Raw genomic sequence first — 23,231 nt, 5'->3', positions numbered from 1 at the left:
TCGCACACACCGTGCTCGTTTGACTTTTGGGATTGCACGCCGGCATTCGGCTCCACGGCTCCACGCCGCGCGGCGCGTCGAGCGGCGCGTCGAGCGTACTGACCTATCGGTCCGCAGGGGGTCGTGCCGTGTTCCGGGGGCTGGCCAATGATTAGGTCTATCTGTCTGTCCTGTCTGTCCGCCTGTCTGTCTGGCTGTGAGGCCGTCCGCCCGCCCGTCCCGGATTCATTATTTTCATTGCTGCCGGAGACAAGCTACACAGGTGGCCATCCTCGTGTTAAATGAACGAGACTGCGAAAAAAGATTGCGCCTCTCTTTTTCAATTACCACCCCGGTCGCCTCGCCGCGCCTCGCCTTCGCCCAACTTCACCCCTTCGGGCTTCGCCAGCCTTCGCCAGCCTTCGCCCGGCCTTTTCATTATTCACCCCACTTCTGCCGGTGACCCACTTCCGGGGCGACGGGCAACGCCGGCAACGCCCCAGTGGAAACAGAAAGCGCGGACAGGACATGATCGGCGGGATTCGCGCGACACGGCGGCGCGCAGTGGGCCAGACGACCGGTGGATAGTCGGCCGAAACTCTAGACGCGTTTTGAGCTCCAGAATCGCTTAACGGGACTCGAACCGGACGTGTGACCCCACCCATGGATTCCTCGTCCGGAGAGCAATCCATTGGTGGGGTCACACGTTCGGTTTGAGTCCCGTATAGCGACTCTGGATCTCAAAACGCGTCAAGAGTTTCAGCCGCCTCCACCGGCCTTCTGGCCCACTGCGCGGTGCGGTTGACGGTGAGGTGGCCGACGACGACCTTTACCCACAGTGATAAATGGGAGTGCAAAAACGGAGCGGCACAGAGCAATTAATCAGACAATTAGCGTGCAGCAGGTGGCGAGGACGTCCCGGGGACGCTGACGGCCTGCATGGCGGCCTGCCTGGCGGCGCGGCGGCGCGGCCCTGGCGGGGCAGACAGGCAGCCGGCGGCACCGCGGGTGGGCAGCCTCCACACGCTATGTCATTCTGTCTGTACTCACGAGACAGAGGGAAGCGGAGAGAAGCTGCCGAACCGAAAAAAGGCTCCTTGGTGCTAGCTGCTGGGTTGCCGCGGTCGTCGCAGACGCGGTCCACAGCGCGCCAGAAGACCGGACGCGTTTTGAGGTTCTAAATCGCTGAACAGGGCTGGAACGGAACGTGTGACCCCACCAATGAATTCCTCGTTCGGAGAGCAATCCATGGGTGGGGTCACACGCTCGTTCCGAGTCCCTTTTAGCGACTCTGGAGGTCGTAACGCGTCTCGAGTTTTGGCCGCCGGCTCGCTGAGCGCGGTCTCGCCAGAGTCTCGCCGCCGTGAGGGCAGGCCACCCCTCGGTCGCGTGCCCGAGTGAGAGCGCGTCGCAGTCGTGGCAGTCACGCTAGTCTCGACAGCTCACCCCTGCTTCAACTTCTTTTCCGGCCGCGGTTTTTGGCACCTGCCTGTGACGCTGCCGACATTGACACGTGGCGCGGCACGGCACGGCGTGGCACGGCATGGCACGGCACGGCACGGCGCCAGAGCTGAGCGGCACGAGCGCGCGGCTTTCCCGGAGCCTTTGTTCACGCCCATGACGATGATCATCATAATGGCGATACTGGGGTGGGGGTGGCGGCACCGTGCCGCGCCGTGCGGCGGTTCCATCGACAAAACAAATGAAGGCCGCACGCCCCGCTCCGCCCCGCCCCGCCACGCCACGCCCGGGCGCAATCTGCTGACATCTGCACATCCTCAATTCCCTGATGCTGCTCTGCTTTCTAGCCGCCACCGCGCCCTGTTCCCTTCCTCCTCCCCCCCCGCCCCCAATCCCACTGCCAGACCGCTCTCCCCCCCCTTCTCGCACCATCCACCGCCGCCCCTCACGCACCGTTACCCCACGTGTGTTCTCTTCAATCTCTGCCTCCACCTCATGTTGTTATTTTTTCTCGTTATCTTTTTAAACGTCTTGTTTATTTTTCGAGAGCCAAAGGCAGACTGGAATGTCTCGCAGTGGGCCGGAAGACCGGAGGAGGCAGCCAACATTCTAGGCGCGTTTTGAGCTCCAGAGTCGCTAAATGGGACTCGAAACGAACGTGTGACCCCACCAATGGATTGCTCTCCGAGCGAGGAATCCATTGGTGGGGTCACACGTCCGGTTAGAGTCCTCTTTAGCGACTCTGCACTGAGAGATGTTGTTTCAAATCAGGAATGAAAACTTCGGTCTGCGGGATCGACATGTGTTTCATCCGTCCTACCTTAACACAGGTACTGAAGTTTTGGTTCCGGGCATGGAAAATTTTAACGCTGAAACGAAAGTTTTGACGCGTAGAACCCAAACTTTAGTACCTGTGTTAAGGTTGGACGGATGAAACACATTTTGATCCCGGAGACCAAAGTCTTCGTTCTTGATGTGAGAAAATCTCCCAGTGTGGAGCTCAAAACGCGTCTAGAGATTTGGCTGCCCCTTCCAGTCCCCTGGCTCGTGTTGCTCCTACACCGGAAAGCCGCCTACCCCGAGTTCCCCGAGGGTGCGGCGTGCGTAGCGCGGTGTAGCGCGGCGTTGCCTGACCGTTCTCGGCGAAAAATTGCAAAGGCGTAATACAGCAGAGATTTTTAAACAGCCTGAAAGGGAGTGGCCTCACCGGTGGCCCAAAGTGGAGTGTGCAGAGAACGCCTGCCGCGCAAACACTCCTTTCAGCCGCTCCCCTCGTGCCCTTTGTGTTTTGAAAATTTCGGGGGGCGGAGGGCACTCCACACCGAGCGCAGTTTTGAAAGCGGCGCCCGGGATGTAGGCCAGCCGAAACGAGGCCGGACTCTGCAGCCCTTTTCCCTGCCTCCCTGCTTCGGTCTCGAACCTCGATACCTTGTTAGGAGGCGACTGATTGTCTGACCTGGCCCAACCCTGCCCGACGACTGCCTCTCTCTCTCTCTCTCTCTCTCTCTCTCTCTCTCTCTCTCTCTCTCTCTCTCCCTCTCTCCCCCTCTCTCTCGTGTGGGTGTGTGGCAGCGTGGCGGCAGTAGTTCGACTCCTAGTTACCCCGGTTGTTGTTCGAGGCCATGGCAACTTCCGGACTTAGAGCCGCACCGGTAGTATTGAATTCCGGTGGACAGAGCACCGAGTGGTGACGCGTCGGAAGCACGGAAGCACTTCTCCGAGTCCGTCCGTCCCCAGTGCTGGAAAAGTTGAATCAAGGCGACTTGAACTTCAGTTTCTCTTTTGGTTCACTTTTAACCTCGCGGTGTATCATTATCGGCAAGTCCAATGGCGGGCTGCAGCCTGTCTGTCTGTCTGTCTGTCTGTCTGTCTGTCGGTATGTCGAGCCTGAGCGACCCGCCACGCTGTGGTCTCAGTGCAGACGTTAAACCGACAATGGCCCTGTTATCCCTCTGCTTGCACTGGCTTTGCGGGATGTGTTGACTCACTCTGGATGCAACCCCCCCCCCCCCCCCGCCCTATCCCCCCCTGTGACGGCGCGTACCACCGGCCGGCCCTCTGGCTTTATACTTGTTCTAATGAGGTCCTGAAGTATAGCAAATGGCTTCACAAACTTAGATTGCACGCTCGGCTCGGCGTGGTTTCAAGGAGGGGCGGAGTGGGGCAGGAAGTGGGAGGAGGGCCTTGCCGGCCTTGCCGGGCTGTTAGCAGGGTCCTGCCATCCGCGGTTCCGGGCCCTCTTTTTACGGCACTGAGGCTACAACACTCGGAAACGGCGCGTGGTTTGGCGTGGCGGTGTGGGGTGGGGCGGGGGGCGCGCGCAGTGTGCAAGAAGACCGGTGGCGGCGGCCAAAACTCCGGACGCGTTTTGAGCTCCAGAGTCACTAAACAGGGACTACAAAAGAACGTGTGACCGCATTAATGGATTCCTCGTTCGGAGAGTAATCCATTCGTGGGGTCACACGATCGGTTTGAGTCCCTGTTTAGCGACTCTGGAGCTCAAAACGCGTCCGGAATTTTGACCGCCTCCACCGGTCTTCTGGCCCACTGTGGGGCGGGGCGAGGCGGAGCGTGACACTAATTCGTCGTGACCTTGCTTCCATGCGATGCCCCAGCCCAGCCTCCGCGTCTGCCCGCTAGCTCCAGTCCAACTCATCCATTTGTTTAAAATCTATTCCCTTAATCTATTTTTTAAAATTTTGTTTTCCAGAGCCTGCGGCGCCTGTCCCAGAGCAAGGCGATCGCCAAGATGACCGTGCTGCACAGGTCCTCCGGCTCGTCCAGTGGGACCCACTCTGCCGATGGGTCGCCAAGCCACTCGGCGTCGCGGCCCGACGGCCGCCCCGAGTCCGACCTGCTGTCCAGCGCGTCCTCCGCCCTCCGGAGGCTGCACTTCAAGTCCTCGGCCAGCAGGAGGTGAGCGGCAAGGCTTTCCAGAAGGACTCGTGCACTTTATTTGTTCGGATGGTGATGATGGACTTTCTGCTCGCCAGGTACAAAGGCAAGCACGCCGGCAACGCCACGCCGCCCATCCCCACGGTGGTCATCATGGGTTCCAGCACGACGTCGGAGACGACCATCAACACCAGCACGGACTCGGCCACGACGCAGGTGACGGCCGTGACGGCGACGGACGGCGAGACGACGGAGGACTCGCTGGACCGCGGCCCCAACTTCGTCATCAACGACTCCCGCGATGAGGACGTGTTCGTGGGGACGTTCCCGGGGACGCCGTCGTCGGACTCGCGGCTGCAGGCGACGCCGACCACGCCGCTGCTGAGCGCCCTGCACCGCAAGACCGGCGACCAGAGCTACCTGTTCACGCGGACGGAGATCGAGGACGACGGCGAGGACTTCCTGGGGGACCCTTCGTCGCCGACCTGGCTGACGTCGTCGTTGTCGTCCGTGGCCGCCACGACGCCCACCATCTCCCCGCGGACGTCCACGTCGTCGCAGGTCATCTCGCTGTCGTCGCTGCAGCGCACCATGCCGGGCACCGTGCCCTCCTCGCCGCCCTCCACGCCGCCCAACACGCCGCTGTCCAAGACCAGCCCGCAGGTGAGCCCGCTGCACCGGCCGCGGCACTTGAAGCGCAAGCAGCACGTGAGCCGCAAGTCCAGCCACGTGGCGGACCGCCGGCACTCGCACTACCACCCGCCGCCCAGCCCCACGCTGTCCGTGCGCCTGGCCGCCGACAAGCGCCGCATGTCGGACCAGCCGCGCTCGTCCGCCCCGCACGCCCCGCACGCCGCGGCGTCCTGCCACGCGGCCGCCGCCACCACCCTCAACGGCCACGACTCGGACTCGGACTGCCCGCCGCGCGCCGCGCACCCCTCCAGCCGCAGGGCCTCCAGGGCGTCCGCCGGCAGGCCGGCCACCACCACCAGGAAGGCGCCCGCCACCATCGTGGTGCAGCAGCCCTCCGTCACGGGCAACTCACCCGAGGGCGGCGGCGACGGCCACATCGACGCCAACGTCTTCATCCTGGACAAGCAGCAGCTGGACGTCAACAGCCACTTCAACACGCTGCAGTGCCTGGAGACGAGGTGAGTGACCGCCGGCGCACCCCACAGTGGGCCAGAAGACCGGTGGAGTGGCCGAAACTCTCGACGCGTTTTGAGCTCCAGAGTCGCTAAACAGGACTCAAACCGAACGTGTAACCCCACCAATGGATTCCTCCATCGGAGAGCAATTCTTTGGTGGGGTAACACGTTCGGTTCGAGCCCCCCCATATTTGCTGCTTTTGGACTCGCGGGACCAAAAAATCGGTGCAGAAACGTGTCGCGGTAAACAAGCTGCGGAAATCCACTTTGGGGTCGCGCCTCGCCTCGACGCCGCGGAGGCCGTGGCGGTGGTCGCGGACCCGAGGCCTAACAGGCCTTAGCCGTCAGCTCAAGTCGGATCTCGAGGCCGGGAGGGGAGGGGAGGGGAGAGGAATGCCCTTTGTCGCGGAAGCCCCGCAGCTTCCCCTCACCACGAAAACAGAGGCGGGAGACAAAACGCGGCCAGTTCGGTTCGGGCTCTGGGACACCAAAACTACATTAAACTACCTCACGGTTCAACTTTGCAGTTGGTTGTGGCGACGACAAGTCGGCCGAGGCTTTTGATCGAGGCAGCTAGGAGGAGGCGTGCGCAGCGTGCGCCAACCCTTTCCTCCAGCCGAACGGCCGAGCGGCCGAACCAACAACTTTTCGCTGCTGCCACTGCACTGCGCTGAGGGTTGCTGTAGCCGAGGCTGTAGCGATGTTCGGGTGTACATTGTTCGGGTCTCCATCGACTAATCTTTTCCCCCGCGATCCGGTTCGCTCCTCCTTTCGAAGTTCCTTCCCCAAAGTCCCCCTCCAGGACATTAAGGAGCTCGGCTTAGCCATTTTGCCTCCCTTTGCGAAGTTTCCCGCGCTCCGTCGAGCGGGACAGGAGCGAAGCAAGGGAAGGCGGTCCGATTTCTTCGGAAAGGGGAAGGAGGGTGAATTGAAAACAGCCCCGAGTCGACTAAGCAGAGAACCCCTTCGGCTCACTTTGCTCAGAAGCACCTCCGCCCCCTAGTGGGCCAGAAGACCGGCGAAGGCGGTCAAAATCCCGGACGCATTTTGATATCTAGTGTCGCTAAATGGGACCCGACTCGAGCGTGTGACCCCACCAATGGATTGCTCTCCGAACGGGGAAGCCATCGGTGGGGTCACACGCTAGGTTCGAGTCGCAGTTAGCGACTCTGGAGCTCAAAACGCGTCGAGAATTTTCGCCTTCTGTCCCACTGTGCACCCCCACCCCCTAACGCCGAGTGTTTCAAACGAGCGATTTGGCGTAATTCCGATTCAAGGACTCGGTGATGCATGCGATCTGGCTAATGCTGCCAAGTAAAACCGGTCCAGGGCGTTCCGCGCGGCCCTTGGGCTGTCTCTCTCTCTCTCTCTCGCACTCACGTGCGCCTCTCATGGGGCGAGAGAGACAGCGTGAAGAAAACGACTCTCAGTCCCCTGTGTAAATGCAAGAGTCCCTCCGACCGCCTCGCAGACACAGTCGCCCTGAGGCCTGGCGAGCCGATTTCACCCTCGCAGGGATAAATTGGATAAGTCCGGACCGCGTTTTTTTACTCCGCTTTATAAAGCAATCAAAGATACCTTTGGCACGTTACAAGCTTCCGGAGATTGGGAGCCCGTTTCCGGGAAAGAATTGAAAGGCGCGGGGCTCCGGGTGAAACGGAGTCCGATCCAACTGCCGCCCCGACATGCACATTCCACAAATTTAAAAAAAATTCAGGTGCAACAAGAAAAAGAAAACCTAGCGCGATTTCGAACCCTGGACCTTCGTCACCACCGATGAGCTCGCTAACCACTACGCTACCACCTTGCAGGTTCGGGCGGCCGCACCACTCCCGGTCGCAGTCCGTGAAGACGCCGGGGCGCAGCGGCAACGTGTCGGACCGGCAGCGGCCGCACCTGCTGTGCCTGCCGCAGCAGCGCGCGCGCGTCGCCTCCATGCCCAACACGGGCGTGGAGGAGGAGTACTACCGCCTCAGGCACTTCTCCATCACCGGCAAGGGCATCGTGAACCGCGGCGACTCCCTCAAGAGCAGGCGCTCCAGGTCCAAGAACAGCGTCGCGTCCTCCAACTCCAGCCACAGGTAAGTTGTGGCGCAACCCCCCGCCCGTCGTTTCAGCGGTCACACAACAGTTTAGTCAGACCGAAGCCCAAAAAAGCGTTGTTGTGTCCGGTGGCCAGTGATTTTCTCCGTTCGTTACGTTGCACAGTGGGCCAGAAGACCGGTGGAGGCGCCTAAAACTCTAGACACGTTTTTGACCTCTGACCCGCTGAATGGGACTAGAACCGAACGTGTGACCCGGTGTGACCCCACCAATAGATTGCTCTCCGAACGAGGAATCCATTGGTGGGGTCACACGCTCGGTTCGAGTCCTGTTTAGCGACTCTGGAGCTCAAAACGCGTCTAAGGGTTTTGGCCGCCTCCACCGGTCTTCTGGCAAATCCACTGTGCGTTGCCTTCAAGTTCTGCGGGTTGCAAGGTCCCGCACGGTTCACCAACAGTGTCCCAAACACAGGGCGGCGATTACACAACAACACGAGTCGGCTATCGAACTTTGACATTCAGGTGGTTCCCTGCGGTTCGCTGCGGACTGCGTCCGAAGGCCCGTTTTGGTGGCGCTGTCCCTGTCGCACTCATGGGGCGTGCCGGCGTGGCGGCGTGGCGCAGGGCCCCGAGGGGTGCGAGAGAGACGGAGGTGCCTCACGGCACGGCCCGGCCGCGCTGCGCCGCTGCGCGTGCGTAACCTTCGCTTTATGAGGTACGCGATCAGGGATTCAGGCAACGCCTCGGCAACGCCGCTCTCCGTGACGCCACAGCTCGCCAGCGTGTCGCTCTGTCTCTCTCGCACCCCTACGGCGCGCCCCGTGAGTGCGAGAGAGAGCGCCGCCGGAATCAGTCCTGCACCGCCTACGCTTGCTCCAGTGGGGTGGCGGCCCTCGCGGCCTCGCGGGTCGTGTGTTTGTTTTTCTTGTTGTTCGGCGTGGACGTGCCCCATCGTCATGGAATCGCCATGGTGCACCAGGGACAAGGGGCGGCCGCACATTGCAGTATAGCGACATGTGGGGGTTGGGCGGGCTGAAATCGGACTACCCCGCGATATTGACGGGAGGGGGGGGGGCGATTTTAGCAGTGGCGCTTCGAGCCAGTAATGCGTGCATTCCATCGGCCGGCCGCATGCACTACCGGTGCGGTCGATTCCGAACTAGTCGCTCTGTCTCTCTCGCACTCGTGGGCGGCGCTTCGCCAGGGTGCGAGAGAGACGGAGCGGAAGCGCGCCGCCCGGAACCGCTCTGCTGCGCGCTGCTGCGAGCCACAACGGTGTTCCGGGAACCGTAAACCCGACCGCAGGCCTCGCCCAGCCTTGCCGCACGCAGGGCGGGGCCGAGCGGGGCCGGCCGGGATGCGCCTCAGATGGGTTGCGGCGTTAGGGCGTGACGGTGTCACGGCGCACCGGCAGCAGGTGGTCGCAGAAGGACGCCAGCCCTGCACAGCCCTGCAGCCCTGCACAGTGGGCCAGAAGACCGGTGGGGGCGGTCAAAATCCCAGGCGCGTTTTGAACTCCAGATGCGGATGGGCAATCCTTCCGACGGACGAGGCGAATGCGCGTGTGAGTTTGCTTACTGACTGCAGCGCGCGTACTTACACATCTTGACTGCTGCGACTCCCCGCCCGTACATGCAACAACCTTTGTGCTCCATCGATACGACGCTCTTGTGTACTCGCGCGTCGTACACACACACACACACACACACACACACACACACACACACACACACACACACACACACACACACACACTGTGTACACAGCATGCCTAGCAGAGGGTGTTTGCTGCAGCGGGCCCGCCTCCGCGCGCTACAAGGGCTGGATAGGTCATCAATTTGCCGACCGAGCCGCGCCGTCCCGCGCCGTCCCACGCCGTGCCGTGCCGTGCCGCACTGCGTAGCCCAGTGGCACTGCGGAGCGCGAGCGATTATGCGATCCGAACCGAACAGACAGCACAGGAATAAAAGTTGTCGGCGATAAACTGCGAAACCGAACGGCGAGCCTCGCCAGCGCAGCCAGTGCGGAATACGAAAAGCCAACCCGTCTCGCGGCGCGACCGGCGCGAGTGCCACGCCGGCGTGCCTCCGGCTGCCTCCGCCCCCGGGGACCGCACCGCCACTGTAAGTTACACGCGGAGCGGGCAAGCGTCGCACTCGTCGCAGTGGGCCAGAAGACCGGTGGAGGCGGCCAAAACTCTGGACGTATTTTGAGCTCCAGAGTCGTTAAATGGGACTCGAACCGAACGTGTGACCCCACCAATGGACTGCTCTCCAGAAGAGGAATCCATTGGTGGGGTCACACGTTCGGTTCGAGTCCTGTTTAGCGACTCTGGAGCTCAAACCGCGTCTGGCGTTTTGGCCGCCGGCGCCGGCATGTCCAACTGTGGCTTGCGCCCTCCTCCACGCCCCGCCCTCCGCCCCATGGCTCGAGGGTCGCTTCGACCCGCAGAGACAGGGCGGTCAACCACGCCTGGCAAAAATTCTTTTTTTTTTTTTTCAGAGGTTGGCAGGGCTGGCGACAACGACGCATGTGTAATTCATGAGGGAGCGAGTGTCGCCAACGCAAAACTCGGCCTTTTGACAGTGGCGGCACTGCAAGCCACAATTATTTGCTTCGCGAAATGACCTCTCGAGGCAAACTTTGCGCCGCCCGGCTGTTTTTAATTATTCGCCTCTGGAAGAGCACTGGCCGCTCAAACGAGTGTCGTCTGAAAACTAAACGCGCAGAGGAGCCGCAGGGAAAAGCGAAGTGCGCTCCCGCGCTGCTGCTGGTTTTGAAAACAAAGCCCTACCGGGATTCGAACCCGAGCCGCACGGTTGCCAACCACGCTGAGCTAATCCAGGCCGACAATGAGGACCGTGGACAGTGGATCTGCTCTGGATCGCGCAAAAGCCTGTGGGGGATTTAATTTTATTTCAAGTTTTTTTTATGGTGTCTTGTACAACAATTGTCCTTGGATGCCACAGTAAAACATGAAACAACATAACAGGTGGTGCGGGCAGGTTGAGGCGCCTACCAGCGCGGCCACCCGGACGCGCAGTCGCGCAGCGGGCCAGAAGACCGGCCGAGGCGGCCAAAAGTGTAGACGCGTCTTGAGCTCCAGAGTCGCTAAACAGGACTCAAACTGAACGTGTGACCCCACCAACGGATCCCTCGTTCGGAGAGCAATCCATTGGTGGAGTCACACGTTCGGTTCGAGTCCCATTCAGCGACTCTCTCAAAACGTGTCTAGAGTTTTGGCCTCCTGCGCAGGTCTTCTGGCCCATTGTGGACCTGTCCCCACCGTACGGCCCCTGTAGTCGTCTGAGCCTCAGAGTACTTACAGTGGAGTCTGTTTGCAGCATGGATGACGAGGACTCGGACACGCCACTGATGGCCGCCTTAGACTTGGCTTGGTGAGTTCCACGGCACTCACTCACTCACTCACTCACTCACTCACTCACTCACTCACTCACTCACTCACTCACTCACTCACTCACTCACTCACTGCGCAAACTTAACTTTAAAAAATCGAGAGTTTTGGTGTATATATCTTGTAAACAGCCAGGATTGAAAAGTTCCGCATCAAATTTTGTTTCAAATTTTCAATTGAAAGCCATTTTATGCAGAACTTTTTGAACGCCGGGCGTTTGCGAAATAAATCATCGGAAATCACAAACAATGTTAAGTTTGCCCATGCGGACCAAACACGTCCCCCCAGCTTCCATGTGTAGATCCTTGTCGCTAGGCTTCGACCATGAGAGGGTTTGCAAGGGGAGGGGAGTGTCAGCACCTTGTTCTGCACTTCTCGTGGCCACTCTTAGTCCGACCTGTTACACAACGTAAACTCTGATTTTGTTTTTTGTTTTTGTGTTTTTGTTTCACTGGAAACGGGACTGCGGGCAACACTGCAGCGGCATGCAATGCATGCGACCATGGCGGGGATGTACACATTTTGTGTCTCGTTCAGACGCGCTTCGCGTGAAACTGAAAAAGAAATGAGGCCTTTATTCCTTTTGAATAATTGAGCTCGTCTTCGCCTGACGTGAAGCGACTCCGACGCTAATGTTGAAATCCTCAAGTCCGAAATGGCAAGGCTGTGGGGCACTGCCTTCGAGCACACACCAGCCAGCACATAGCGGCACACGACCAAAGCCACAGGACAATCCCCACAGAAAGCACAGGAAAGCGACACCGTGTTATGTGTACCCGTCCAGAACACTTACTTGTTGATGCCATACACCCATCTCCCCCAGTGTGCTAGTACCCGCACCACGAAGACGGCGGCACTGTGTGCTTAGAGTGACGCTGCGCCAGGTAGACTTGAGTGTCGCGCCGACGGGCTGTTGTTGCTAGAGGGACCGTCCCTTAGTCGTTCACCTGTATTTTATGTGTGTGTGTGTGCGCTTTTTGTCCATAGTTGTAAAGTGTAATTTGAAATCCAATGTAAGAAAAAAAGCGAAAGCAAAGTAAAAAGAACTCTGCAAACTCAACAGTGTACTCAGGACACCCTCTTAAGAGTGTACTCAGTACACTCCCTTTAGCGTGCACTCACGAGTACACTGCCTCAAACGTATGGGAACTAACGTAAGGTGTGTACTGATCTCAGCACACTTTCGTTGGAGTGTACTCAGCTGAGCACACTCTCACTAAGTGAAATAAAACAAAGTGAAAAAAAATAAAACAAAGTAAAGAAAAGCAAAGTAAGAATAACAAGAAAAAAATCATAAGAAAACAAGAAAGCTAAGTAAAAAACAAAAAAAAGCAAAGTTTAAAAAAAGCAGAAAAACTAAAAAAAAGCAAACTATTAAAAAGCAGAAAAACTAGTAAAAACAACAATGAAGCAAAGAATGGAAAAAAGGTATTAAAAAACGAATAGCAAAGCTTTTTTCGCAGTGTCTGAGTCCTCGCCCCGCCTGATTGCAGCACCGAGCATATAGGGCCCAACGGCTCGGCGCGGTCCTCGGCCACGTGCTCCTTGGCGTCGTCCAGGGACTCGTCCACCTGCACCGTGCCGTACCGCGTGGTGATGCTGGGCGGCGCCGGCGTCGGCAAGTCCTCGCTGGTGCAGCAGTTCATGACGTCCGAGTACCTGCACGCCTACGACCTGTCGCTCGGTAAGTCCCACACCAGAAGGCCGGCGGAGGCGGCAAAAACTCTGGACGCGTTTTGAGCTCCAGAGTCGCTAAATGGGACTCGAATCGGACGTGTGACCCCACCAATGCATTGCTCTCCGAACGAGGAATCCGTTGGTGGGGTCACATACGTTACAGAGGCCACCCCTCTGACTCATTTGCGATTACATAACATTCTGGGTTCAAGATGAAAACTTGGGCCCGGCGCGCTCGATGCAAAACTTGCATTATAAATGAAAGCGTCAGCGGCGCGGTCTCCTCGCCGGACCTGTTGTCAAAACTGCGTCCTGTTTATCCTCCCGCTAGGCGCTTGATGTAGGCAGGGGCGCCATACTAGTTGCCGCTCATTTAAATTTCGATGGTGGATCACAGAACTCGCGCCCTTCCGAGGGCCTTGGCAGCCCTATTCACTTACCGTCTCAAAGGGCGCGTGCCGCTTCGCCCGAAGGGACGGAAGGGACGCTCCTTCTCTCTCTCTCTCTCTCTCTCTCTCTCTCTCTCTCTCTCTCTCTCTCTCTCTCTCTCTCTCTCTCTCTCTCCCTCTCTCTCTCCCCCCTCTCTCCCCCTCTCTCCCTTTCCATGAGCCCTTCCAGGAGAATTGATGTCAGACGCCGTCCAGATTCCCTCAACTAACCGCTGCTACTTGCTTCCCGGGAATGTCCTTCCCAGGGGGTCCTCGGTTCGAATACTTGATGTAGTCGCTTTTCATCTCAGTTTGCTAGAGAGCCCCGTCGCCCTCGGCTAGGTTGCGCTTCATGATCTCGGTCATGGCCACCTCGTCATGATGCTCGTCACAGCCTGGGTTAACATGGCCACCTTACGATTGGCACTCCCTAAGATCTTTGTGGTCATCCTAGACTCTTGTCCTCGTCATGGCCACCCTAGGCCTTTGTCGCGGCCATCCCACTCACCGTCATGGCCACCCTATGCTGCCGCGCCTGGCACGCTATCTCTCTTCCATTCCCTCTGCAGTGCTCATCATTCGGCTCCCCCTCTCCCCTGTCCTTGCCGTCATCTAAACATAGCGTCCTCGTCCCCCAGGAGATCAGTCTGGTGGAAGCGATAGGCCCTGTGCCGCCCTGTGCAGGTGGGCTCGGCGTGGCGGCAGCGCGGCCTCATGGCGCGTCCTACAGCCTCTCCCTTTGTCGAGCCCCCGCCCCCTTCCCCCCTCTCCCTCCTCCCCTTCCCCCTTGACCTGGCGGAGGCCGTCATTAACGACACTGCTCGTTAAGTTTTGTGATACGGCCGCCAGGGCGCGCACGCGTCGCAGCTGCCAAGCACTGCCGGGACACTGCCAGGGCACGGCCAGGGCACTGCCTGCCGGGGAGGCCAGGCAATTCGTGTTTACTGTCGCTATGCTGCTGCTGCTGCTGGTCCTCAAGACCCCGGCGCAAGTGCATTGAAAAAATAACGTAGAAAAAAAACACTCAGAAAAAAATTATACAGAAAAAAATCACCCAAAAAAAAATTGAAACAAAAAAAAATGAAACAAAAAAAAATCACAGAAAAAAATTTACACAAAAAAATACACGGAGAAAAAAATTTTCACAAAAAAAACATTCCCTCTAAAAAAAAGAAACACAGAAAAATCACACAACAAAAACACTCAGTAAAACGACACAAGGAAAAAAGAACACTCAGAAAAAAATACAGAAAAATCGCACACCAAAAAAATTGAAATACTTTGAGTGCCGAAAAACGAGGCGGAGCTTTTGAAAAAAGGTCTCGCAGCAGTCACCGCGCCCAGGCAGCTGCCGTCCCCCCTTCCTGAAGCATGAACCCTTAATGTGGTCGGCGTACCGCAAGTCCTCCCCGGAGCCGTGTACATTCTGCGTTTGCGACCCCACGAGGGGCTCACCGGGGGGGCACCGGGGGGCATGCGGAAACTGCGAGACCAATTTTCAGCGCCCCCCTTTTCCTCCTTGTCCGACGCGACGTGCGGATAACCTGCCACAAGGTAGTGGAAACGCTTAGTGCCTGGTCATAAAAAATTTAAAGTGAAAAAAAACACAAAAAAACGTCAGGCAGTTAAGGTATGGTCCCTGAAGAAAAAAACCACACCGCCGACCTGAAATTAAGGAACGACCCCTTTTCTGTCCAGAGCACCGCGCCGGGGCTGAATTACACATGTGTCGAAACGCCGCCGCCTCGCGACCGCGAGCAAAGAATGAAGAGAGAGAGAGAGAGAGAGAGAGAGAGAGAGAGAGAGAGAGAGAGAGAGAGAGAGAGAGAGAGAGAATGTGGGGCCACGTGACTCTCGGAGCATGGACGGGAGCGGAAGGCCTTGGGAAAGTGCAAAATGAAACACAGTCTGTCCTGGGTCGCTGCTGAGACACTGAGACGCTGGTGGAAGACTCGATGCCAGCCTGCACACTGTTTCCGAGAATCCTTAATTTCATCGCCCTGTCTCTCTTGCACCTATACGAGGCGCCGCATGAGTGCGAGAGAGACAGAGTGACGAAGACGACTCTGGGAATGAGTCTGCTGGAGCCCCGTGGAGTCTGGAGGACAACGAGTGGCTCGCCGGCCCGCCTCCCACATTCCTCACGCGCCTGCACGTTCAAGTTGCCACATTGTTCCTGCTTGTCATTAATTTTGCACTGCATTCTTCAGAGCCTGTCCGAGCTCGCCTTGAGACGTCCACTGTCAGAAAACGGGAATCGCTGAATAAGTAGCCGTTTTTGCTGACTTCGGAAGGTCCAGTCTAGCTGCCGTCCAAGGCCTGCCTTAACGCGCTAGTGTTCTGAAGGTCCTGCCCCGCCTCGGGAAGGCTTTGACCGCAGCTACTTCGGCAGCGGTCACCTCACAAAGTTGGTCAAAAGGCGTTTCAATCTACAAAAGTACGATTATTGTGATCATGTCGGATTATGTTGAATATTTCACCTCTAACCTCTTTCGGCATTCACTGATTATGTCAAGTTGGTTACCCCTTATGCAAAAAAAAAAAAAAAGAACAGTACACAATTTCCGTCGTAGGCAGGTATGGACGGTCCAGGCGGTCCAGGCAGCAAATTGTTGACCAGACTTTTTTCGTTTTGGGGGGGCGTGGGGGTGCCTTCCCGGGCTCTGCTCGCGCCGCTCGCGTAGCGCGAAGCCCGCGAAGCGTAGCGCCTCGGAACACGCGAGGCGACCGCGGCGCCATCTATCTGCCGATCAAACAAGCGCGATCGCTGCTCTCTCCACCCTCACGGGCCGCGCCACGGCGAGAGAGCAGAGCGCCTCGCGAGCTGGGCCCTCTGGGACGCACAGGCCCGAATGCGGAAACCCGTGGCCGTCTCTCTCGCACCCCCACAACGGGCGGGGTGCCTCTCGTGTCGCCGTCTCTCTCGCACCCCCACAACGGGCGGGTGCCTCTCGCGTCGCCGTCTCTCTCGCACCCCCACAACGGGCGGGGTGCCTCTCGTGTCGCCGTCTCTCTCGCACCCCCACAACGGGCGGGGTGCCTCTCGTGTCGCCGTCTCTCTCGCACCCCCACAACGGGCGGGGTGCCTCTCGCGTCGCCGTCTCTCTCGCACCCCCACAACGGGCGGGGTGCCTCGTGTCGCTGAATGAAAGTGCAGCCGTATTGCAATTTGTATTCGTATTGCAATTCGATAGAGCGCCCGCCATTCAGAGGGGCGTCGGGTGGATTCTGGAGCTGTCGTCGCTCCGTCTCTCTCGCACTCCCGGGGCGGCCCGCAAGGGTGCGAGAGAGACAGAGCGACGTCTGTGCCGCAATATCGGTGCGCGCGGCAGGCCTGCCCCGACGAAAAGCATAAAAATAATTAAAAAAGTGAACAAGGTCTTCCCTTTTCTATCCGATTGGAAGCGGCGAAATTACAGCCGCGCCAAAATAAGTCGACTTTTTGCTTTTCAAGTTGGCAGCCGCGCTGCCACATCAATCACCCATCCAGCCTTGCAAGATATTTGATGTTTTGTTTTTCAGACCCCTTTCGCCCCCACCCCCCTTTCCCCACAGCGCCCACGCCGCCTGCTTGACGAGTATTGAGCTGTGGCGGCGGAGTTTGCAATGTTTTGTTCGTCTCATCAACCAACCCACCGACCCGCCACCGACCCGCCAGCGGCGCGCAGCGGCGCCAGCCCTCCGAGCCCCCCGAGACGGCGGCGGCGGCGCACAGTGGGCCAGAGGACCGGTGGAGGCGGTCGCGTAACCTCGGACTCGTTTTGAGCTCCAGAGGTCGCTAAATGGGGCTCGAACCGAACGTGTGACCCCACCAATGGATTGCTCTCCGAACGAGGAACCCATTGGTGGGGCCTCACGCTCGGTTCGAGTCCTGTTTAGCGACTCGGGAGCTCAAAACGCGTCTGGGAGTTTCGGCCGCCTCCACCGGTCTTCTGGCCCACTGTCCGGCGCCGTGCTACGACGCCAGCCTGTCGAAACTGCGCGTGTTCGCCACACCGCGCACTGCTCACCATTTTGTCACGTTGTTTACGTGTGTGTAGGTCTGTGTGTGTGTGTGTGTGTGTGTGTGTGTAATTACCAACTTGGCTTCATTAGCAGTCCACGCGGCCGCGCACATAAAACCGTCCAATATTGGCAGCCCTGTGAGTGGCACTGATTATTTGCAGCAAAAAGCGGCCCGCCAAACACGGCAGCGTGCAAATAGTGCGAATAGCGCGCGGCTAAATCGAATTGAACTGCGGATAGTCGGACTCGGGGCGGGGGGCGCTCGGACCGTGCAGAGCGGGTCCAGCGTTGATGATGATTCCCCCAGCGCTTTCATTTCGAGAAATAAACCTCCCGAGTTTTCCGCCCAAATGGAGCGGCCCTGGGCCTGCCCTGGGCCTGCCCTGGGCGTGGCGTGTCATTGGGACCTGTTCGCTTCGAGAGGTCCGGGAATCCCTCCTCCTCCCCTTCTCCCCTCCCCCTCTCCTGCTGGCTATGACGTATAATTAGATTTCTCTCGCCACGAGTTCTGTATCAGTGCCAAGAGCGAATTAGCACTCATTTCAAATCCCGGCATTCACCAATTTTCACCTGTTGTTAATTGCATTTTCAGGTGTAACGATCACAATTCGCCTCTGACGATCACACGCCGAAAGGCGCGTCTCGGTTGTTTCAGCAAACCTTTTTTTCTCTGCCACCTAAAGTCACGTGGCATGTGGATAGAATACAAAACAAGTTTTAAAAAAAATTGGCAGGATTGACCCTTTTTTCGTGTAGATGCAGGCCACTATTGGACATTTTGCGGAGTGCCTTGATTCCGCTTCGCAGTGAAAGCACACACCAGACGGACATGCACACACTGTTGTGGCTGACATGGAGCGCTGCCCTGCGGCGTGGAGAGAGAGAGAGAGAGAGAGAGAGAGACTCCTTTCCAAGCGGCGAGGCTGACCGCCAAAGCCACAGCCAATACTTCTCATAATTCCACCCCCTCCCCTCTGTCAATCTCTCTCTCTCTCACTTTCTCTTGACCGAGTTGTCGTGGAAAATATGGAGGGACCCCCGTTTGATTTTGCATGTTTTTCTCGTCACGTTTATAGTTTCTGGGCCAAGGGCCGCCGTGGCGCCGAGCGTCGCCGGGCAAAAGGTCGGAGGCGCGTTTTTAAAAAGCGGAAAGGCCCACACCTCTGTGTTTTTGTTCCTCGTTGGAGAGCTAGATCGCGCCGCCGCGTCCGTCACCAACAGACTCAACGTCTGTCCCTCTCGCACCTGCGCGGGACGCCGCACGAGAGCGAGAGAGACAGCGCGACGTGTCAACGCCTCTCTCTTTCTGCTTGCAGACGACGAGTGCGGCGAGAAGTCCGTTAGCATCCTGCTCGACGGGGAGGAGTCCGAGCTCACCTTCGTGGACCATCCGTCCTCCGACACCACGGTGAGTCTGCCAAAACAACAGCAACAAAAGGACCAAAACAATGGGACACGCATTGCGCTTGCACTCTTAAAAAGTTAGTCAAAAAAAATCCACGAAAAACTGCGTTTTGAAGTACAGTAGTACCATCGTAACTATCCAGAGGCTTGTTTTTTTTTTTAAGATTATTTTTGTTGTATTCCTACCGGAAGCTCATATATTATATGTAGATCCATGGGAGGTTTTTCGATTGTCCCGAATATGGAAGGCATCGGTTATTTTCGCTACTAGTTTCCTCCGAAAATTGCCAAGGCTTTTTTTGTCTTCTTTTACCAGTGTGATTGCATTCTGACCGCCATGTTGTGCACCTATTATGGGACGATTCTGCCTCTTAATCAGAGATGTGTTTGCCTTTATGCTTGTGTGTGTGTGTGTGTGTGTGTGTGTGTGTGTGTGTGTCGCGTATGGTGTGCGTGTGTGCGTGAGGGGATGTGTGAGTGTGAGGAAGATAAACTATAGCTGAACGAGGCCTGTGATGACGTCATTACTGACCCACAGACAGACAGAGGGAAGGCCGAGCGGGTCTGTGTGCGTGCGTGTGTGCGTGTGTGTGTGTGCGTAGGGCCGAGACGGGCCGCTTGCAACACCCCACGGTCTCAAAAAAGAAGGACGGAAGGGACGCCCGCTCTTTTTTCTGTCTCTGTTTGAGGTGGAAATAGTAATGGCTGCACTTTCCCGAGACGCGTTTCCGTTTCAGGCGGTGCAGGAAAGGGGGGAGGGGGCTCCCCTCTAATCTCAACCACCCTCCCTCCCCCTCCCCTCCCCCACCGCATCTCGAGTGCATTTTTTATGGGCAAGCAGAGCGAAAAAATTTATGTGCGAGTTGAGCGTATGTGGCGCGGCGCCGCACGGTGTGAGTGCGTGCGTATGACACTGGCACCATAACAAGCCGCATTTTCTCTCTCTCTCACTCTCTCTCTCTCTCTTCTCTCTCTCTCTCTCTCTCTCTCTCTCTCTCTCTCTCACACACACAATCACACTTTGCAATTCCTTTCCCTTCGCTCCGCCGCTGCGGCTGGAGTGCACCGGATCACCATTCACTCGAAAAGAGGTTTTTGTTGCAAAACCTGCTTGCCATGCCACCCTTGCCGGCCTGCCTGTCATGCCGGCCGCCCCAGCTGGCGGCGGATCGTATCTCTGTTTATGAAGACATAAACCATGAGTGGTGCAGTTACACGCGCGCAACGGCGGCTGTGCACCAACGCCGGGTACACCACAGTGGGCCGGAAGACTGTTGGAGGCGGTCAAAAAGCTCCGGATGCGTTTTGGGCTCCAGAGTCGCTAAATGGGGCTCGAAGCGAACGTCCGACCCTACCAATGTATTGCTCTCCGAACGAGGAATCCATTGGTGGGGTCACACGTTCGGTTCGAGTCCCATTCAGCGACTTTGGAGCTCAAAACGCGTCTAGAGATTCGGCCGCCTCCACCGGTCTTCTGGCCCACTTGTATGTGCATTCCTCTGGACGATCCGTCACGTTTGGCGTGTGTCTGAAAGGCCTGCGATCGTTTGTGGCCCAGCCGTCAACTGCAATGGCAATAGCTCTGCAGGCCGTCGGGGCGCTGTGTCGCACCGCGGAACGCAGCGGCGTGGCGCATGGCCTATCCTCTGGACAACAGGCTGAAAGCGGCTGACACGGTGCCTTCTTTCTTCTTCTTCTTCTTCTTCTTCTTCTTCTTCTTCTTCTTCTTCTTCTTCTTCTTCTTCTTCTTCTTCTTCTTCTTCTTCTTCTTCTTCTTCTTCTCCTCCTCCTTCTTCTCCTTCTTCCCTGAGGGCCAAGGCGCCGGCGGCCGCTCTGCTGCGCTGCCACCACACTAATAAGCATAGACCGGTGCAAGCTTATTTTCGTTCGCCACCGATTTAGATTTGGAAGCTTTTCTTAAATAACCGACGGCGCTCTATTGTGGGCACCATGCTGGCCTGCTCGCTGCAGCGCGGCGTTCGGCAGCTCTGCGCCGCTCTGCGCCGCTCGGCCGGTCAGTGTCCCATTTCGCCTCCAAACACCGTTTTATTTCTGGCCGGGAATTGATTCGGTTTAAATTTAGCGCGCCCTTTCTCGCGCCCTTGCTGCAGCAGCAGGGCTGAGGGCCGGGCCGCCTGACCGCCTGGCCGCCAGGCCTTCCGGGGCAAAGCCTCCACGCACAGTGGGCCGGAAGCGTTTTGAGCTCCAGAGTCGCTAACTAGCACTCGAATTAGATTGCTCCCCGAACGAGGAATCCATTGGCGGGATCCCGTTTAGCTACTCTGGAGCTCAAAACGCGTCCAGAGTTTTGGCGGCCTCCGCCGGTCTTCTGGCCCACTGTGCTGCGTGTGTCCGCCGGCGTCATGCAGTGCTCTGTCTGTTGCAGCCGCTGAACGAGGGCCAGCCCGAGCCGCACGCGTACTGCGTGGTGTACTCGCAGGCCGACCTGCCCAGCTTCCGGAAGGCCGAGGACGAGCTGCAGCGGCTGTGGACGGGAGGCAGCGTGGGCACCAAGGCCGTCATCCTGGTGGCCAACAAGACGGACCTGGTGCGGGGCCGCACCGTCACGGCGGAGGGTCAGTACCGACTTAACACAGTGGATTGTGGATTTGCCAGAAGGCCGCCGGAGGCGCGGCCAAGACTCTAGACGCGTTTAGAGCTCCAGAGTCGCTAAATGGGACTCGAACCGAACGTGTGACCCCACTAATGGATTCCTCGTTCGAAAAGCAGTCCATTGGTGAGGTCACACGTTCGGTTCGAGTCCCATTCAGCGACTCTGGAGCTCAAAACGCGTTGTTGTCCGCCTCCGGCGGCCCCCTGGTCGGCCTCGCTGACGGCGGCTTTCCTGTTCCGCAGAGGGCAAGGCGGCCGCCACGTCGTACGACTGCAAGTTCATCGAGACGTCGGTGGCCATCAACCACAACGTGGACGAGCTGCTGGTGGGCATCCTGACGCAGATCCGCCTGAAGCTGCAGGACCCGGAGCGCACGCGCAGCATCTTCCGCAAGCGCAGCGCCTCGCGCTCCAAGAGCCGCTCGCGCTCGCCGCTCATCGTGTCCTGCGTCGGGGGGCTCACGTCCACCTGCGTGGGCGCCGGCGAGGACCCCAACGGCAACAACGGCCACCCCGCCGAGCCGCCCCTGTCCCCAGGGCGGGGCTCGGGGCCGCGCTGCCGACGCAACCGCATGTCCGCCAGCCTCAAGGTCAGGGGGCTCCTGGACAAGGTGTGGGCGCGCGACTCCAAGTCCAAGTCCTGCGAGAACCTGCACGTCTTGTAATCAAGGCCCGTTAGGCTGTGTCCCATCTCGGAGACGAATTTGTTGGGCTTCACCGGTAGGAGGAACACCACCATCTCGGAGCAGCCCGGGGAGACGTGGGTGTGACCCATGGTGTGACCCGTTGTGTGACCCATGGTGTGACCCATGGTGTGACCCTCGGTGTGACCTATGGTTTGACCCATGGTGTGACTCATGGTGTGACCCATGGTGTGACCCCTGGTGTGACCCAAGGTGTGACCCTTGGTGTGACCCTCGGTGTGACCCATGGTGTGACCCAAGGTGTTACCCAAGGTGTGACCCTTGGTGTGACCCATGGTGTGACCCATGGTGTGGCCCAAGGTGTGACCCGTGGTGTGAGCCATGGTCGTGGGGTGTCACGCGCACCAGCAGAAACATTGGCGTTGCTTGGGTGCTGGTGCCCTGCCATGAATGGGTTATGGCGAACTCCGCCACGCGAACCATTTCCAGCATTTTCAGGGGGTGGGCAGGGCTGCCGGTGATTCACGCTCAAGAAATTCGTGTGCCCTTGGCACTCGCCTGGGACGGCATTCAAAGGTTCAATTTCGAGGATTTTCTTCTCTTTTAGTCTCATTGAACGGTCGGTGTCCGTCCCAAAAGGCTCTTTGACAGGCACTTGCGATCCTGCGAGGAGCGTCCTTTTGCTAATCTTTCTTCTAAATTTCTTGTTGACTTTTTTCGCAGCAAGTGTACTGTGGGTGCTTAGCCAAGGCTCTGAGATGGGATACAGCCTAATAGGTACGGATTCGCAGTTACCTTATCTTTCTCCCTATTCCATTTTTGTTCAAAATGTTAGTTTTTTTTACTTTTTACTGAGTTGTGCCTATTTCTTCTGGAGGACAAACCCAATTTCTTCCGTTATCCTAGGGCAGAGTAAGTAATCGGCTGGTTCAGGCGTAAAAAGTAGCACCCAAAACCTTGTTCCGCGTACAGGTGAGACATTGAATACTCGTAGACGACGTCGGGTAGGTGGTCAAACAATTATCTAACTAACGATACCGTAGAATTTGATAAAATAGGCTCCGTTGTTTTAGCAGTTTCTAAAATATTGTGGGCGGGTAGCATCATCTTGAGGACGAAATTTTAAAATAGCGCGGACTCCGCGCCAGTAGAGTGTGTGTGAGTATGTGTGTGTCTGTGTGTGTGTGGTGTGTGTGTGTGTGTGTGTGTGTGTGTGTGTGTGTGTTTGGGTAGCGGGTCAGGTGGATAATTAAAACACAAAATGACCAAAGATGAAAAGAGTTTGCTTGTTTCATTCTGCGGTTGCATGCAGCGAATGCTTTCTATGCATTCGCGCTGGGCCGTGCATTCTGATGAGCTCCACTCTAACGTCCCAGCCAAAAGTTGGTGGTTTGTGATTAGTGCTGGGGGTAGTCGGAGTGGCAGGTGGCTTCCCCCGCCAGCGCCTCTTCCGGCGACCTCGGCCCACTTCCGGGAAACCGCCGAAAGCACTTCCCCGATTTCCAATTTCTGCCCTGGGA

At 57.7% G+C, this 23,231-nt stretch overlaps 1 protein-coding gene across 1 annotated transcript; it reads left to right on the top strand.

Annotated features, from left to right (window-relative positions):
* The first annotated feature begins 2,240 nt into the window (after positions 1–2,240).
* LOC117638997 lies at positions 2,241–21,732 on the top strand. Its single transcript, XM_034374268.1, has 9 exons — positions 2,241–2,270; positions 4,151–4,356; positions 4,434–5,147; positions 5,310–5,486; positions 7,295–7,564; positions 12,434–12,624; positions 18,367–18,458; positions 20,841–21,030; positions 21,311–21,732. Exons 1-9 carry the CDS (start codon positions 2,241–2,243, stop codon positions 21,730–21,732), a joined length of 2,292 nt encoding a protein of 763 aa, XP_034230159.1.
* The last annotated feature ends 1,499 nt before the right edge of the window (positions 21,733–23,231 follow it).

This window comes from Thrips palmi, unplaced genomic scaffold (assembly GCF_012932325.1).
Source record: "Thrips palmi isolate BJ-2018 unplaced genomic scaffold, TpBJ-2018v1 HiC_scaffold_10, whole genome shotgun sequence".
Classification (NCBI taxonomy): Eukaryota; Metazoa; Arthropoda; class Insecta; order Thysanoptera; family Thripidae; genus Thrips; species Thrips palmi.
Note: the sequence above shows the minus strand (reverse complement) of the source record. Positions and strands in the feature narration are given on the sequence as shown.